We start from the raw sequence: 19,387 nt of genomic DNA on the forward strand, positions 1-19,387 counted from the left end.
GGATTCAGCAAAATAACAGTACATTTGAAATAACACAACAGTTTGGTCCACAGTTTAACATATGTGGCATCTAGTGGTGAGGTTGTGAATTGCAACCAACGGCAATCAAGTGACTCCACCTTGCCCTTTCGAAGCACTAGGGTAGTTGACACAGAACTCAGATGTCGTCACGTTTTTGCTTTTTTCCATTAGGAGATAATGTATTTATGATATGCGCTTCGTAGAGCGATTTGTCCATGTAGGGCTACTGTAGAAACAACATGGCCAATTCCATATAAGGGGACCCGCGGTGTATGTAGAAATAGCTCATTTCAAGGTTGTAAAAACATGACGCTGCATTACGTTTGGTCTTTATATACCTCTTAACACATAGTTATGTATATTATATTGCATTTATGTCAATAGATCCTCCAAAAAATGACACATTGGACCTCTAAATGCACCATTGCAACAAGTATTAAACTCACCAATTGTTGGATGAGTACATCATTCCCAATATACCATACTGTAGCTGCATTCTATCTTGTATGTTTTGTTTAAATGGTATATCCTGTGTAGAGTTTCGGTCCAAGAAATAATACTGACGAAACCGTGCCATTTTGTAAGTTGTGTTTTTTTAAGTGCATGTACAAGTATACAGTATTTATGATCTATAGACAGAATAATTTGTTTTTGATGAACCGAACTCCAGCCAACACAAACAGCTAAAAACATTTAAATGTTCTCAACTTCACCCTTGTTTCTTTAAGAAGTATTTAAGCATACAAATAAATGAGCAAGTTTGTGTGAAAATATTATTGGTACGCTTAAAGTGCTGAGATGTTCATTTAAATGCAGACCTCAAAAACATTTTAACTAGACTGCTACAACAACAAAATGCTAAACAGGTCTCAGGTCAGCAGAAAAGGCCAGTTTCAGTGAACTTACAGCCCCCCCGGACATTTTAATAACCAGGACTGTTTCTAGGAAATTTGTGCGTGGGTAATGCCAAACCTCTGGAGAGTCAAACATTTGTGTGCCAGTGACATGTTTGACCCAAGTTTGTGCATCTCTATTCCTGAAGGAGCCCTCAGCTGTTTATCCCCCATCCAATTCAATCTCTGCTCTGTTCATTTCATCAATTATGATGATGGAATTATCGCTGGGAATTAAAAAGCCAAGCTATGTTTTGTCTCATTTTGATTAAACTCGTGCAAGAAAAAGCACTTGAATTTGTTGATTGTGTCAATGGCATAATGAGGAATAATGGGAGCACTGGAAAATCACAGCTCATTAGGTTAGCCGGAGGTAGTTTCAGCCGCATGAGCACCTCCTGTCAGGACGCCGGCCAGGATCTCCATCTCTGATGTAGGAATTTGGTCCAATATTTTTCCCAGTCTAATCCATCATTTAATTTCGTTCCAAGATCCCTAAACCTTAAGACTATTAAATCCAACACTTCAGTCATCAACTCTTTAGAAAGACTGTTGTCACACTTAGTTCCACTGTTCGAGTTTTAACTGCAGTTCTCTGTCAACTCCACAGCTGAGTTTAGAAAATCACTTTCACACCAAATTTATATAGAATCGCACCAAAAACCTCTCTCTTCTGCAGAACACAAAAGAAGATATTTTGAAGAACGTTGACAACCAACATTGACTTCCATTTGGCTCCCATTGACTTCCATTATATATACTGTACGCAAAACCACTGAGATATTTCTCAAAATATCTTCTTTTGTGCTCCACAGAAGAAAGAGTCATATAAACAGGTTTCTCACAACATGAGGGAATAACAGAATTTATTTCTGGGGTGAGTTTACCCTTTAAGTCCTATATTTTCATCGTTTGTCATCATTTGTTTCTTTTAGCCTATAAAAGGTTTTTTGACGGTGAGATCGGTAAAATCTCCTGAGCCATAAAACCGCAATCTATGAGCATTAGTTTTCATATGGGAAAGCACCCTAAAGGTAAACGAATAGCAACGAATCAGATGATTATTTCAGAGAACTGGATGTTAGCGCAAAGTTAAAAAAACTGTTCAAAAACCTCTGGTGCCCAAGTCATTATAACAAGAAGAAAGACAGAGAGAACACGGATCAAAGAATCATACGATCCCAGCAATGCTGAGTTTTACGGAGGGTCTTGTTATTAGAGGAGAAACATCTCTATCACACTAACTGACCTTATGTTCATGTGCTGAGAAGAGGTTGTGTGTTAAGCCGACACTGTCGAGAACAGCCCTCACACTTAACTTTATTTCTGTCATACCCAGGATACAATCGATTGATCCTGACAATCTTGCTGCTGGTCTTTGCGTTCTCTTTATTTCAAATTGAGAGGAACTGGAACAGCACTAATAAGCACCAGCGGTGGCCAGTCACTGCAGCGGTGGAAAGCAACACGCTTTTTAACCTCAGACTCTTCACATGAGCTCCACATACTTTTATCTTTACTCCTTGGGTTACTTTCATGTCAAAGTTCAGTGTATCTGATAATTTGATAGGACTTTTGTAAGAAGACTTTGTAGAAGTCTTGTTTTTATTTATTTATCTGTTTTGTTTTAGGAGTTTCTCATCAAATTATAGCGTAATTTGGATGATGTAATCAATGCTGGTTTAACCCAGGTCTAGAAGAACGTCCTGTTTTTTTGACACAAATGTTTGAACACAATATGACCAACAGAATATTAACTATTTAAAAATGTTAAACAAATATCTTTCAGATTTATATATGTAAGAGTAACAGTGTTAACACCTTACGAATTGGTCTATAAAAATGTGTTTAAATTGAAATTTGAAGGAATAAAATTAAATAAAATATAAAGTTGGCAAAAAGTATAAGCGATATAAAACTTTATACTTAAAACTTAATAAATATATTTGCGCTACAAAAACTGCTAAACTAGTAGTTTTCTTACTGTATACAGTTTTCTTTAGTACACTAGAAAATGTGCAACAATTTATGAACAAGTAAACGATTAATATACGTATAAGTATATAGTTGCAGCAAGAATAAAAATTTGTGACTAGTTGTGTGCTTAAAGTTTACAACTGTTACACTTTAACTTTTACAGTATAAAAGTGGGCCAATTTAGTATTAAGCAAGTAGTATTGAAACAGTACACCTAGAAGTTTACTGCTTGTATACAACTAGTACATTACAATACCCAACATTTAAAGTAGTATATGCTTTTAAACATCCTTTAATTTCATCATGAAATTAACTTTAAGTATATAGTTCTTATTTTGTTGTCCCTGGTTAAACTCATCTGCCTATGATGTTTTGCTTCCTAAATGTGGCTGAAATCCCTCTTCTAAGAAGAATAGTGATGCTTGCGTATCAAATCGTACGGCTGTACAGCTTTTAGAAATCTATTCTTATTTTTCATCTCATTGCTATCTAAGACAAACAATTGATGTATTAAAGAGATCACGTTCGTGACTTCTCATTCCTGTGGGATCATTAACACTTTTATCAATTTGCTCATTACGGCCCTTTCTTATTTCACTGCATGGGGTTATTGTAGCCGGTCCTGCCCATGAGGATTGGACCATATCAGAAATGCTGTGCAGTTGTCATGAGAACTTTGATCACGTATTCATTAATTTTGAAATGTTACATAGGCTGATGTTTGCTCAAGGGCAGAATTCCTTTATAGGCTCCAGCTATAGATCTGCATGCCTTACATAACCTGTGATCACACTTTCCGAACTGTACAATTTTTCTTATACTTTGTGTAAAATAGGGAAGTTCAAACTTCCATGACCAGGGTTTGCCACCTTCTTTTGTGTCCAATGATGTAAAATCAGTGTAACTCACAGATTCCTGTAGTTTGTTACTGTGATATGTAAATTGTCCGCCATTAATCTATACATCTGAGCTTGTGAGTTGATCAGAAATACCTTCTATAGTTTGCTTATTTCATAGTGTCCAAAATGGATTACATTTTTGTGTACCCTCAAGGCACCTTATTCCAATAAAGAAAAGAGAAAAGAGATATCAACAAGATGACTTTTACCTTAACGGCTTTTGAACTTAAGCAAAACAATATTACCCTTATCAGTAAAACAGCGTTGTTGTAACTTTTAAACGGAAAACAATTGCAAAGTTTCCCCACTCTTTGTCTCTTAACTTACACTCTCCTCTCCGTTTCGTCCACAGATTGCTGTCCATATTTGATCCAACATGTCCCTGAAAGTTCAGACGAGCAACATCACCAACAAAAACGACCCCAAATCGATCAACTCGCGCGTGTTCATTGGAAACCTGAACACAGCCGTGGTGAAAAAGAGCGACGTCGAGACCATCTTCTCCAAATACGGCCGCGTGCTGGGCTGCTCGGTTCACAAGGGTTACGCCTTCATTCAGTACGCTAATGAGAGACACGCTCGCGGAGCTGTCATTGGAGAAAATGGACGCGTGCTTGCTGGACAGACCCTTGGTGAGTTGAACAATGAATGAAATGGTTTGTATATCTGAAAAAAACATGAGAAAGTGAAACACTGTCTGTAGTGTGTTGAACATTTTCCCAAAGTTTCTTTTGATAACAGAAACACAACAAGTTTGTCAAATTCATTGAGTTAACTAATATTTCTACGTTGAATTAACTCAAAATTTTAATGCAAACGTTTAACATTATTTTTAAAGTCAAACCAACAGAAAACGACAAATAATTTATCAAAGTGGAAATGTTGTTTGTGCAACTATAAGCCTGTCAAAGAACCTAGTACAGATTTAAAAATAAAGCGCTATAACGGTAACAATTTACATTAAGGTTCCCTTCATAAAGCATTTATAAATGTGTTCATTAATGATTCATAATTATTATAACTGCATAAATATAAAGGGGGATTCTAACGAAATACCTGCCAAATACTGAGCCATTTTTAACTTGCATGTTATAAATGCTTAATAAATTTATTTATTTATTGTTTATTTGACTCGAAATCAGATTCATTGTTAACTTGATGTTGTTTGCAAAATAGGCTGTCAGACGGGAGACTGTAGGGTGTAATTTTTTTTTTTCTCATTATTGTATATTTCATATCTTACGTCACTTTTCAAACCATGTTGCTTACCTGATCCGATTCCGAATGTCTTACAGTGCCCTCCAGAGTGCCTTCTGATCATGATGCTCATCCAAAGCAGATTTTTCTTGCTTACCAAGATAAATTCATCAAACTTTTGATCATTGTTTAACACTAAATGCACCAAGTTTGTTGTAAACTTGTTTGTTTACAATGTTTTATTAATGATACAATTACTTCCAACAGTTAATAAAAACCAGAAAATGTTTATTTATTATTTATTGTAGAAACCGTTTGCTTGCTCTTAAGGCTATATCTCTGATGTGAATCATACATTCAGATGTATTGACAGCCCATGAAAGTGCACTTTAAAGAAAACTTCAAAACACCAAACAAAAAAAAAGAGTTATAAATGTTAGCAAACCATGAAAGTGTGCCTTAATAGAGTGGATTCATGTGAACCATTTATGAAATATACAATACTAAGAAAAACCAACATAACACCCTGCAGTCTCTAGTCTGACAGCCTATTTTGCAAAATAAATAATAAATGAATACATTTATTAAGCATTTATACCAGGCGAGTTACAAATGGCTCACTATTTGGCAGGTATTTTGTTGCAATCCCTTTTTATTTAAGCAGTTATAACTGCTTCAAAATGCATTTGTGAATGACTTATTGATTTAATGAACACATTTACAAATGCTTTATAAAGGGAACCTTAATGTAAAGTGTTACCGATCAAACAATAAACACAGGAGAACAATGCCACAATGCCACAGGAGAACAATTAAGATCCATTAACATCTGCAGAACCTTACTGTTGCACAAAAGCTACTTTAAAGTGGAAAAAGGTTCTAAGGAGTTTAAAAAAGGAAGAAAGAAATGTTACTGTTTGTGCTGTAAGAAACCTCAGGCTTCACTGGAGATTCCAGGAAATTCAATGTATGTGTGCGTCTCTTAAACACTTCTGACCTCAAAAAGTATTGTCTCTTTAAAACAACATGGGGTCATATTATCTCCCAGCTAATTCAGTTGAGTGTGTTAGCGTCAAATATTTTTTAGCCTCATCATACCAGCCGGTTATGGTGTGGAATCTACAAGGTGACCTCTAGACACTGATTGGTTAGACAGTTGTGCCGGTATCTTGGCAACCGAGCACTTATGCTCCGCCCCCCTCAGATAACTGATGAAAAGGACAGGTGCGTCCGCCGCAGGTGTTCTTGTCTTGCTGAGGTGATCACACAGTTGTTTGTTTCCACTCTTCCACCTTTTATTTAGCTGCGTCCAAATCATGCAGATATGTTGGCCTTGTCCTTTGACCCTTCGTGATTGGACCGCAGAAGTTATTTATTGACGTGAACAAATATCCCATGAGAAACTTTCCTGGTGGCTTTAAGACAGCTGTCTCACAATTCTTGGCCATTTTTGTCAATTGAACCTTTTATTTGCTCATCTTCTTGTCAATCCAAACCTGCGTGACCTTCTCCCGCGGAACACACAAGAAGATATTTTGAAGAACGTTGATAACGGAACAACTTTGTCTCCATTTACTTCCATTGCATGAGACGTTTCTCAAAATATCTTCTTTTGTGTTTAGCAAAAAAAAATCATGACAGAATTTTTATGTTTGCTTTATTATATTACATTCGGTTATATATTTGGTTTAAAATGATTTACAGTGAATCAAAGTACACAAAGTGTCCCTACGCAATACTGCATCGCAAGCGTCTCTTTTTCGATCTTTGTTTTATGTCTTGTCTTCTCTCTTTTGCCCTCCAGCCTTCTCAGGTCGCTTGATGACATACTTTTATTTTCTCGGCGGTCAGATTAGCCGCTGTTTCGCGCTTCATTGAGCTTTCGGCAGCCCCAGAGACCTGTCAATCACGCAACACCATTCGTTCCCTACTGCCCAATCAGTGCTGTAACTCACGGAAATCATCGCAGCTGTGACAGATCTCCCTCAAACCCTGGCGCTGTCCACCCTCTCTCAAAGTTCACTCGTCACCTCACTTCGCTTGAGTGTACGAAATATGAGATTCGGTGACAGAGCCGTGTCTATCTTGGCTTCACAGCTATACGTTATTCTCTTTCTGCTTCTCCTCCTGTCATTGCTGTTATAACCTGGATGTGAGAGGAGCTCTGGAGGCTGATGTGTGTAGATTCGGGTTATTCCGGGCGAGGGTGTGTGGTTGAGTGGGGGTCGAGTGCCCTCTGGTGGCTGTACTGTGATAACTACATATACAGAACAGCCTTAAGTGCACCAATAGTTTATAATTATTGTATAGCATCAGATGTCAGGGTGAGAAGTCATGGCCATCTGTCATTATTTTATAGCGTGCTCATTTAATATTACTACTCTGCTCAATTACTCGATGCACTTTCGTAATCAAGGTTTCATAAAGACTGTAAGTAAGATGGAATGTGATGTAATGCATGTTTTTCAATTACATTCACAGATATTAACATGGCAGGGGAACCCAAACCCAACAGGCCGAAAGGACTGAAGAGAACCGCAGCAGCATTGTACAGGTTACTGCAGAAATATCTAGATTATCACAAACTCCATTATACTTGTATTCTGTGGAAGTCACTCACATATTTTTTTAGGTTGTACTTGCAACTTTTCACATTTTGTTTGTTGTTAACAAAATCGATGGAGGTCTTTCACCTGCAAAAACACACTGTACATGTACTTGTAGGTCAAACAATAAATAAATATAGAATCTGTATACGGTATATTGGAATATAGCTGTCAATTTGAATATGAAATCAGTGATAAATATCAAGGTTATCACATAACAAATTATTTTTGAACTTTTCCTAAATACATATACAAATATTACTGTTGCATTGCTTAAAAGTGAATATATAAATATGTTCTGCAAATAAATACAAATAGAAACAATATTTTTATTTGAAATTTGGGAGGAATATTGTAAGTACTTAGTGGTAAAAGTACATTCAGAAATGTTTTTGGTCCCTTAATTTTTCTGTGGATGCTTATAGAGAGATTGTTAGATAGAGAGTGTAGAGAGAACAAGGAGAGAACAAGGAGAGAACATAGAGAGAACATAGAGAGGGAGAGAGAGAGAGCATAGAGAGGGAGAGAGAGAGAGAGCATAGAGAGAGCATAGAGAGAGCATAGAGAGAGCATAGAGAGAGAGAGAGAGAGAGAGAGAGAGAACATAGAGAGAACATAGAGAGGGAGAGAGAGAGAGAGAGCATAGAGAGAGCATAGAGAGAGCATAGAGAGAGCATAGAGAGAGCATAGAGAGAGAGAGAGAGCGAGCATAGAGAGAGAGAGCATAGAGAGAGCATAGAGAGAGAGAGAGAGAGAGAGAGAGAGAGCATAGAGAGAGCATAGAGAGAGCATAGAGAGAGCATAGAGAGAGCATAGAGAGAGCATAGAGAGAGCATAGAGAGAGCATAGAGAGAGCATAGAGAGAGCATAGAGAGAGCAGAGAGAGAGAGAGAGAGCAGAGAGAGAGAGAGAGAGCATAGAGAGAGCATAGAGAGAGAGAGAATAATGATACAAAATGTATTAAAAAGACCACACAAACATTATTTGCCGTTTATCTGAATTTACTATTTATGGTACAGTATGTTTAAGTACAATTATCATTTTCAATACTGACAAATTTCAAATGAATGTAGTGTATTTTACTTGCGCTTATTTACAGAAAATTGAAACGGCACGAACTGGTCAAAATGTCAAATGATATATCTTATTTATATAATTTTTAATTCTATATCTAAATTACTATATCACGTTTTTAAACAACAAACTAATATATACATAATACTTTTACACACACACAATGTTTTTTATAATATGTATATGTATAATACAACATGACTAACTGAGTTAAGAATTTTTCTCTAAAAAAACTAATTAGGGTAGAAAAGTGTGACAACTAGCCCCCCCATGTCCTCTTCATGTAGAAAATGTAGTTTCTGTATCTTGTGAATCCTGTTTGAAATGATATTTTTTGTATCTGTCCCCCTCAGTGGTTTTGATTTCGACTACGATTACTACCGAGAAGAATTCTACGACAGGTGAGCGCCATCATCTTGCACAAATTCAAATACGCCCCCTTAAAATGTCACTCGTGAAATGTAGGCGACCTCCAGCGAACGCAACCAGACATACAAATATAAAAATCACAGCCGGAGCGCTGGAACCCACAGCTCGCAGAAATATATCCGCTGTACACTCACCTGAGCTCATAATTCAACAGTCAGCCTCTGTGGAACGCCGTTTTTAGTACGGTAACCCAGCGGTGTCTGATAATAAAGTCAGCCACAGTCTTATTTCTGCAGCGCAGCTTTCCCTGTCATAATACATTTTCTCACAACTTGGCAGATTTTAAGGAGTGCTCGTAAAAAACAAACGCATGCACATATCTGCGAGCCGCTGGAAGAAAGGCGAAAAATATATGCGTGTTTCACAAGAACTCCATCCACAACCTGTTAAGCTAACTTTGGCTGTGCGAACTCTAACTGTGGCTATGGAAACCCTGCTGCGAGACTCTGTTGGAAGCGCTTGTTCGCAGATGTAAAGCATATTTCGTCCATATGATGAGCTGACACGTTTATTGATACCTCTCTTGTGATCTTTCCTCCCTGACTTACGGCTGTCTCAGGGTGATGTTGACTCCGCTCGGCATTTTACAGCGAAGAGATCCAATAACTTCAGCAACACCTGATTCCAAGTGATCTTAAGGTTTGGGGATCAGTCAATAAAACCGCGTAGAGAGCCGCTTTGGGAGCCAGCTGGCTGTTTTAAGGTTCCTGTATGGGCAGCAGACGGCATATCTTTGAAGACAAAAGTGTCTTCTCTCAGTTTATTAAGGGCACACCGGCCTCTTCATCCCCTGCAGATGCTGGGAGAACAAACCATGAGGATTTACTCTGATCCCCCAAAAATCGGTTTTGGCCTCATTTTGGCAAACTTGGACACGATGCAAAGACAAGTCTTCTAATTAGTTTTCAGTTTCTTAAAAATATGAGTCAAACAAAATGACTACTTTGGTATGAATGCCATAAAAGCACAACCCTGTCCTGTTTGTAATGATCGTAAGCAAGCGTAAAAGCCCTAATAAAGGGACCGTTCACCCCCCCAAAAAATCTTAAAAAATTTACTCGCCCTCATGTCATTCCAAACTTGTATGAATTTATTTTGTTTCACTAGAAAACAAAACAAGATATTTCGAAGGACGCTAGTAACCACGGAACAGAAAAAATTGTCATATACAGGTTTTGAACGGCATGAGTGTGAATAAATTATGACAGAAATTTTGTTTTTGGGTGATGTGATATTTTATATGATGTTGGCATTGGCTCTGTAAAGATCCAGTGTATGAAATTTAACAGCATCTAGTGTTGAGGTTGCGAACTGCAACGAACGCCTCACCCCAGCCCTCCATTTGGAAGCACTACGGTGGCTGACAGAGGACTAAGATGTTATCACTTCTACTCTGCTCTGCCGAAGGATATAACGTATTTACAAAACACACTCTGTAGACCAGTTTGTCCATCTAGGGCTACTGTAGAAAAAACATGGCCAATTCCATGTTAAAGGACAAAAAGTGTATGTAGATAGAAATAACTCATTCTTCGGTTGTAAAAACTACGCTTTATTATGTAGAATATAGATCCTCCTATATATCACACATTGGACCTTTAAAGTGTAAAACCGCATTAGAGCGACCAAAAATCTGTTTCTGTCATGCATATTTTTCCCTGTTTGATTGCACATCTTTTAGACTAATTTTGTATATTAACTCATTGAATATTTCTTTATTGTTGACAAACAGACTGTTTGAGTACCGAGGAAGAGTATCACCAGTGCCCAGGGTTGTTCCAGTGAAGCGCCCTCGTGTGGCGGTGCCAGTTGTACGCAGAGTGAAATCGTTACCTGTCAAACTCCTGACCAGATCCGCCATCCTTCCCAACAGCTCTGTCAAAAACAAATGTAAGTCCATCTTTGGTTTTCTTGATGTGCATTTATGATGTCTGATTTTTAAGAAATGCTAAACATAAACCCTTTATTAGATTCAAATGGAACAATTATGTAAATCAAAGAAATTATAATGTGATATGAATGAGTGAAACAAGGTGTTTAATTTAAATGTACAATGATGTTTAGCTCATTCTCATTTTTTTATTTGTAAAATGATGACGTGGGTGGGATCTTTTGTTCAGAATTGCAAAAAATCATTATAATTCCTTAGCATGAAGATGTACTCCATCAGACTCAGTACGACTTATCGACTTGTTGAACTCTGGAACTGGCGTTTGGTCCATTTCAAAGATTAAAGTGCCATCTTTAGGATTTAGAACATTCTTGATCTAGCAGAAGTTGACCTTTTTGTTTTTGGCCAGCCTTCCCTCACGGCACCATTACCGAATACCACTGCATAACTTTCATTTGTGCTCTAAGTTTTATGACAACATAAAACTGTTGATTTATTGAACTAAAGCTTTGTGTTCTTCTGTTGACCTTGTGGAAGCAGTGAAGTCTACCGAGCTGCAAGCCATCAAATCAGAACTGACTCAGATCAAGTCCAACATTGATGCGCTGCTGGGGCGTCTCGACCAGATCACAGAGGACAAATATTGTGCCACAGGTGTGATGTCATGCAAAAACATACACATACTCAGGCTTCGAGAATAGATTTCAATATCGTTCTTTACCATAAACGTTGCCTCAAATCTTGTGTTTTGTTGTGGACCTTTTGTGGTACATATGGATTCCAAACAAGTTAATCAAACGTGGAGCACCAGCCTTTTCATGTACCGTATCCATAACCCTCCTCTGGAGAACTTTTATTTCCCTGCTTTGAGAAAAGCTTTTAAAGAGCTTCTTTAATGATATGGAAGCCCTGGCCGGCAGTTTGATCACAGCGGTGACCGGCAAGAAACCACTGACACAGCAGAACACAGCAGTTGTCGTCATTCAAACCATTCACGGCTCGGCACGTCCACGGCTCGGCGGCCTGTCCAGATTTTCCCTCTAATTCGCATCAGCAGTCAATTTGACAAGCATTACCGTGCCTCCTGTGTTTATTTGCACAGGGAAGAAACCTTATTTTCCTTCATCTTCTGTCTGTGAATTGTTATGATGTGGCTAATGGTTTGTGGCTAATCGATGATGGTGTTTCACTGTGCAGAGCGGAGCACGTTTTTTGTTTGTGGAGGTAGAAGTAGTCCACCGTTCCTCAACATGATTTGATGTATTATTCATGCCATCAAAAATAAACCAATCTCATGCTAAAGTATAATACTTCTAAAAATAATTATGCTTTAAAGTTCTTGCATTTAGTTTTAACTATGGTTTTAACTAACATTTGAAGTTTTAAATGCTAAAACAATTATGCATCCAATTTCTTTACTTCTAAATATGTGGAACTACATGTACATGTGAAAACATACAGTATACTTGAAAAAAACGAATGTGACACTTTTTATCCCTGAACTACTATAAATCTCAGTAAATAAATCATTCGGTTCAGAACATTCAGAACTCCTGTCGCATGCAATGCAGCTGCATTGTTCCTTTTGTTTCATGCCATTTTTTATTTTGCAAGACTGATCTGAACATTCTTTCGCTCGAATCCAATGATGTGGTTACATCAGCGAATGCTTTTCCAAACTAACTAAACGGAATGGTGTTTTCCATCTGTTGTGAATGAAGAAGCCAAGCCACCGATTCACAAAGTGCCAAAAAAACAAACAGGGTGTGAGATTTGAACTCTGTCAAAAAATAACATCAGTGAGCTTTAAAGCTCAAGTTATAGTCGTAGCTAAGCCGTAGCCTGTGCGTAACCAGGCATGCACCTTTCCAAAAATGTAACAATTCGTAAACTCAACGCTGACCCCTCCCTCACGTCAAAAAACACATTTCCGTACAAATTGTCTACGTAAATGATTTGTTCTTCTGTATTTAACACCTCAAGCTGCAACAAAAGTGACTGTTTACTTGCCGCTATGACTGCTAAGCCTCAGGTATACTTGACTTTCCGTTTCTCGCACAAACGCGTCAGCACAGCTTCCTGAGCGCACTCATCATGGATTTCGGATCACGTGTTTAAGAACTTAAATGTCCGAGTTCGACACATGTGTAGTGCAAATGCGTATGGAATCCGTCATGTTGCTTCTACAGTAGCCCTAAACGGGCAAACTGCTCTACAAAGTGTTTTTCGTAAATACGTTATCTCCTCCGGCAAAGAAGCAAAAACATGACGACACTTAAGTCCTCTGTCAGCCACCGTAATGCTTCCAAAGGGAGGGGCGAGCCGTGAACCGAGAGGGTGGAGTGTGACGGTGGTTGCAATTCACAACCTTGGTTAGATGCCATTCATAAGTTAAGATCTGTACATCAGATGTATTGAAAGTCGATTTAAATGTATGGATGTGTGTGTAGAGTTTCAGAAGGCAGATGAAATGAAGAGTGAAATGTCTCAGGATGAGTCGGGCTCAGAATCAGACGAGCTTCAACACAGTGATGGTGAAGAAGTCGAGGACCACATACTCGAGGACGACGATGACATGGTGAGAATTATGGAAAGATTTTAGAGAAAAGTATATTTTTGTTAATTAATACAAAGATCACACTTTTAAGAAACAAAAGACATTCTAGTATATGTCATTGACCTGGTTGGAAGTTAAAGTACTATTTGAATTAAAAGAAGCTAGAAACTAGAGGGAAGAATGTGGTCCTCCGAAAACAGCAGCTGGAAATTTGGAAACAAATCATTACCTGTCACACGTCTCACCGAACAATGGTTGTTAAAACTTACAAATGATCTCCTAAAATGTGCTCCTGAAACTGATTTCTCATCTCTTTTCTCTTAAGGAAAACAATCACATATCTGAAATGGACTCCATCCTTCAATAAAAGGCAAGAACTGAAAACTAGCACAATGGATGACAGTGATAATTCAAACCATGAGATGTTTACTTGTACGGCAGGATTTCATCCAAGATGAAAAAAGATGTTCTTCATGTAGAAGGCAGGTTGTAAAAATGAGGTTAGAGAGTTCGAACCACTAAATCTGGTGTCATTGCGTTCAATTTAGTGCATTTAAACAACTATTCAGGATGACAACTGTGGCGAGTATTAGCATTTTTATTGTTTTTTATTGTCAAAAAAAAAGTTTGGTCACCATTTACTTCATTTATTTGTTCCAAACCTGGATAAATTTCTTCGGTTGAGCACAAAGAAAGATATTGGGAAGAATGTTAGGAACTGACAATTCTGGGGCATCATTGACTAACATAGTATAAAAAAATAGTCGTCAAAGGTGCCCCAGAACAGTTTGCTTTCCAAAATGATGTCTCAAAATATGTTTTTCTGTATTCAATAGAACAAAAAAAACAGTTAACAGTTGCTAACATTCTTCCAAATATCTCTCTTTGTGTTCAACAGAACAAAGAAATTGATACAGGTTTGGAACAACTAGCGGGCGAGTAAATGATGACGAAATCGTTTTTGGTTGGAGTCCCTCTTTAATAAGCCATAGCAATTTTATATCTTTACAGTATTGCAGAAACAGTTTAAATGTGACCAATTATACTAAAGGAATATTTAAGATTTTACATAATCTCAAAATGTGCATTTTAAGCTCTTCTTGTATAACACAACCACCAGCAAATGATAAAAAATTATATCTTTAAAATCGCTGCCCACAAAACTTCAGACAGCTTAAGTGTTTTGTAAGTGTCATAACATTTTCATTCCGCTCATAGTACTTGTGTTACAATTACCCCTGTCTCTTCTCACCCCGCACTTCCATCAGATCCATCTTTGGTGGTCTGAAACAAGTTCCACATGCTCGCTTGAATATAGGATATCACCATCTGTGACCTATGAACATTAGGTTTATCAAAATGAAAGAAAATCACAGTGGTTTTTCTTACTCATCTGGGCTCAAGGCGCAACGACTCCCTATATTGCCGCTCCAACATAAACATTGCCATATGTTTAACTCCACAAACACACAGGACAATGGTGGATTCTACCTGATCCGTCTGTGTGATGTTTGTTGAGCACCTCTCTGTTTGTATAGCTAATCGGCAGAACGGCGCTCTTATTGCCACTGATAACATTGCTTCCGGCCTTTGCTTTTGGTAACACGTACAGGTCTAAAGGGCTAAAGCAAAATTAGGAATCACGCAGGGCACAAATTAGCGATTGGTCACGCTTCTCTCTTTCCTTAAGAATTCATTGAGACCGTTGACCTGAGTTTTGAACCCTCTTCATTTGAGGTTTGGCAACATTGCGTGCTGTTATTGTACCGACCGCCTCATGAATTTCATGAAATAAAAACACTTGGGTCATTTCACCCCAATATCAGAAGGTGAACGTATTAGAATTTGCATAAAAATACATTTTGATTGAAGGTACGAAAGTACAAATTTTTATACACTTAGCCACCTCGTGCCATTAGATTGTGTTGCATACCATAATTATGTCAAAAAGGAAAATCCTTGTGTGGACTTGACACGTGAAAATATTACCGATAAAAGATGCAAAAACAAAAGTATAAAAATCATGAATTCATTTTATCCCAGGAAAAAAAAGTACATTTAAAAATAATTATATACCAAGATCTTTTGAGGTTCTTGGCTTTTTCGTCATCGAGTTGCATTAGAAAATATTTTATCCCGGCTTATTAGCTGTAAAGGCAATTGAGAAAGACTTAAACCACATGTGAGTATTGAGAAAGATCCAGCAAGGTTCATTTCACCCCAGCAACTTCAGTCGTAGCTGTTTTCTGCACCGGCACATCTTAATGTATGGCTTCCCTTTCTTATATTTATTACAGCGGGGAGTTGGAAAACACTGTCAACTGGAAACTTTTTTAATACCACGGACTCAGCAGGAAGACACTGAAAACAACAGGCGCCGTCAAAACTCCAGCATCGACTGTCAGTGAGACCGACAGCTAAACTAGCTGTTCAGTGGTAGAGAGGTGGGGGGGCGACGTCCCCTAAACTAGGAATCCATTTCAAAAAGGCCACAGTTCCTTACCAGAACGCCACATCACACATCCAGTAAAAGGAGGATCAATTTCCCAGACATTCTGCATTTACTCTCCCAAAAAACATTTGTTTTTGCATTTTTGGCACCTCATATGTAAATACGGCTATCTTGCCCCCTCCTGTATGTTTGTGCTTTTCCTAAATGTTTTTCATTTTATTTATATGCCAATTGTAATCAGAACGGTTGGCTATTTTTAATTACGTGTGCATAATTCTTCTGCTTGCACTTTCGAGACTGCAAGAGATAGTAACAGATGTAAATAAACTGATGACTTGTGAAACACAGTGTTGCAGAGTGATCAGTGTTCAGCGCTGGATGTCGTTGACATGTCAATACATTGTCCCTAATTTCAACAAATAAAATACGTTATTGGGCATGTGCTGTAAAATAAGGTACTATTGTGAATTGTTGTAAGGAGACAGTTTTGAACACTGATTTATTGAAGTCTGTTTCCAATTTGTTGAAAATGCAAATTTGATATACTTTGACTTTGACCAAAAGTAAAGTAAAGTAACCTGAAATTTTAGGCGGTCTGTTCCGAAATTTGTGTGAAATGAAAGTTTGACATCCTATGATTTAAACCCACGAGAAAAAGTAAAGTAACCTGAATTATAGGTTTCAAACAGAGATGGCAATAGAGAGGCAAAGTTACATATTACAGCATTAAAGGGACAGTTCACCAAAAAATAAAAAATCTGTCATCGTGTACACACCCTCTTGTTCTATTTGTTTGAATTTTGTATTGACTTTGTTGTTCTGAGGAACACCATTTCACCAGTTCTTGGCCACCATTGACTTTCATCGTAGGAACATTTTGACTACCATCTAAATATTTCCTACTTTCTTCAAAATATCTTCTTTTATGTTCATCAGAACAAAGAAATTATAAAAAAAATCCTACTATGGTATGGTGGCCAATAAGTGTTTGTTTACAAGCATTCTTCCAAATATCTCTCTCCGTGTTCACCAGAACAAAGAAATGTATATACAGATTTGGAACAACTTGAGGGTGAGAAAAAAGCAGTTTTTAAGGGTGACCCGTGCCTTTAAATTGCCCGATTTTGAGGATTTCAAGTTACAGCATGAAACTCCCTCAAATTATATTGATTACATTTGGCATGTGACCTCAAATCTTCCTTGTGTTCCACAAGTATACTGCATTTTTCCTAAGCATTTAAGTTCACAATAAACCGTTGAATTTGACACAACTGGACACTGCTAAAAATGTTCTGAGTTATTCGACCAAACTGTAGACATGTCTATGTTTCAATAGATGATAGATTTGCCTATTTATTGTAAGAAGCAGGCAAAGCATATGAAAGCTTTAGATTCGTGTAAAACCATTTAAAAAAGCAAAGAGGTTTGGTTTCATTCTGGTTCTGCAGTTACTCGCGAAGACATATTTAGCACTATTTTGGGTCTATGCGATTTACAGTCACATAAAATAAACAAGGTGATGCCACAAAGGTGCTAAACTTGTCCCAATCTGTGTCACAAATTTTGTTACAGTCAAGTAAATACAAAGACATACATTTTGACATCAGCAAAAAGATTGCAGTGCATTGAATAACACTGTTTTTGATTAAACTCAAGTACATTTTCTCCCAAGGAGAATTACTGTGTAACACACTCTTTGGCCTCAGTCAGCGAAGAAAACATTCTCATTTTTCATCTCCATATGTCACCTTGCGAGTGTTTTAGGACGTTAACCAGAAGCTCATTGATATGTCCCGCCTTCTCGTGCAAGAGCCTGCTGCTTTTAACTACAGCCAAAGCACATCATAAATGCAGCAGAAAGAACTGTTTTTAACAAAAATGAAAATAACCAGGTACGCAGTAACACATGCCAGTTAATACACCAAAGGGCTGACGTGACTGTAATGGCTGCGTGTTTTGTGGAAACTTGCTGTTCTGTAAGCTTTAAACAGGACAAATGTAGTGTGCAATTTCTTGTTTATGAAACATAACCAGGAGATGGTAGACAAATGTACACTGCACATAAGGGTGCAACGCCTCCACACTACACATTGTGATGTAAATTGGAATCGTTTCACATCTTACACGATATCCATCACATTATTGTTTCTCCAGGACACTTTTTTTATTTTATAGATTGAATTTTCACATTACAAATAACGTTTTTCAAATCTACTTGATAGAGGCCAATAGTCTGTGGCAACTGATTGTAAGGGAGGTTTTGATAAAAAATACTCGTTTTCTAAAACGGCGAACAACGTTTTCAACGGACGCACACGCTTGTCCCGAAATTAATTTCCCGCCTGTGTTTGGTTACAGCAGTTTATTTTATATTAAATGTATTAATAATAGTTAATAAATAATATATAAATGCAAATTTTATATAGACCGTTTCATTAAAGCGCGCGCACCTGGCCCCCAGTTAACTTCCGGTTTGTGCTTGGCCAGTGTCTAATAAATAAAATTATTTATATTCAATTATTGTGAATAATATTTGTTGCATGTTCATTTTATTAAATAAACAATTTGTTGAATGGGTCCTGGAGTTTTGACGCATTTAAACAAAGCTTATGGTACACTGATATCTAGCGGTAGAGCTTGGTAACGCAGTCTAAAATCAAAATATTGGAGAAACGAGTTTAGCCAAGTAACGGTTCTTCTCGGTTTCTTTTGATCGCTATCAGAAACTACGGCCGCTCTGTTGTTTGTAAATATGTATCAGAAGTTAAGCTGGGGGTCACAAAAAAAGCGCATAAGCAGTAACGTTTAGATTTTTAAGATGAAATCGTGTAGATGTTGTGTTAAATAAAATTAAAACTAAATACTAAACATGCATTTCTGGACAGAAATTAAATTTGGGTTTGTTTGTTGCTGCTGCTGCTGACACTGTCTATACGTCACATCTCGATGAAACACTTTAGAAATAACGTTAGAGAGTGCAATTTCCTTATCGTAAAAGTAAATATGGCATATTTCTAAATAAATGTGTATATCAAGGTGGAAAAAACGTTGCATGTGACTTGAACTGAATTTAGTGACTAACATACGAGAAAGAAGTCAAAATTTTGGCCGCATTCTTTGGCCGAGGCCCGCTCAAGAAGCCATTTGACTGACAGGAAAACCAACCAATCAAGTTTCGTTTTGTGCCGCGTCATATTTAAAGGCGTGGAAATGTCCCCGCAGTAACAGACCGGTCTACATTCACGAACGTGTCAAAAGTGAACGGCAACAATATGATCATACGTTTATAGCGTGGACCTCGCATACTTCGCAGAATTATGGCGTGAATTCTTATGGCTACCGTTGTAAACAAGACAACTTGCTTACTTAGATCAAACGGCTTCGTGTTGTT

General features: G+C 37.6%; 1 protein-coding gene across 2 annotated transcripts in view; it reads left to right on the top strand.

Annotated features, from left to right (window-relative positions):
• The window catches only part of raly (RALY heterogeneous nuclear ribonucleoprotein), a 58,956-nt gene extending 41,736 nt beyond the window's left edge, over positions 1 to 17,220 (top strand). For both annotated transcript variants that reach the window (XM_056750575.1, XM_056750574.1), the window contains 8 exons: positions 4,143 to 4,422; positions 7,469 to 7,541; positions 9,021 to 9,068; positions 10,829 to 10,986; positions 11,528 to 11,641; positions 13,438 to 13,565; positions 13,870 to 13,914; positions 15,842 to 17,220. In XM_056750575.1, coding sequence (XP_056606553.1) covers positions 4,167 to 4,422; positions 7,469 to 7,541; positions 9,021 to 9,068; positions 10,829 to 10,986; positions 11,528 to 11,641; positions 13,438 to 13,565; positions 13,870 to 13,911 — 819 coding nt within the window. In that variant the 5' untranslated portion in view covers positions 4,143 to 4,166 and the 3' untranslated portion in view covers positions 13,912 to 13,914; positions 15,842 to 17,220. The remainder of the gene's footprint in view (positions 1 to 4,142; positions 4,423 to 7,468; positions 7,542 to 9,020; positions 9,069 to 10,828; positions 10,987 to 11,527; positions 11,642 to 13,437; positions 13,566 to 13,869; positions 13,915 to 15,841) is intronic.
• Positions 17,221 to 19,387: the final 2,167 nt, after the last annotated feature.

This window comes from Triplophysa dalaica, chromosome 6 (assembly GCF_015846415.1).
Source record: "Triplophysa dalaica isolate WHDGS20190420 chromosome 6, ASM1584641v1, whole genome shotgun sequence".
Lineage (NCBI taxonomy): Eukaryota > Metazoa > Chordata > Actinopteri > Cypriniformes > Nemacheilidae > Triplophysa > Triplophysa dalaica.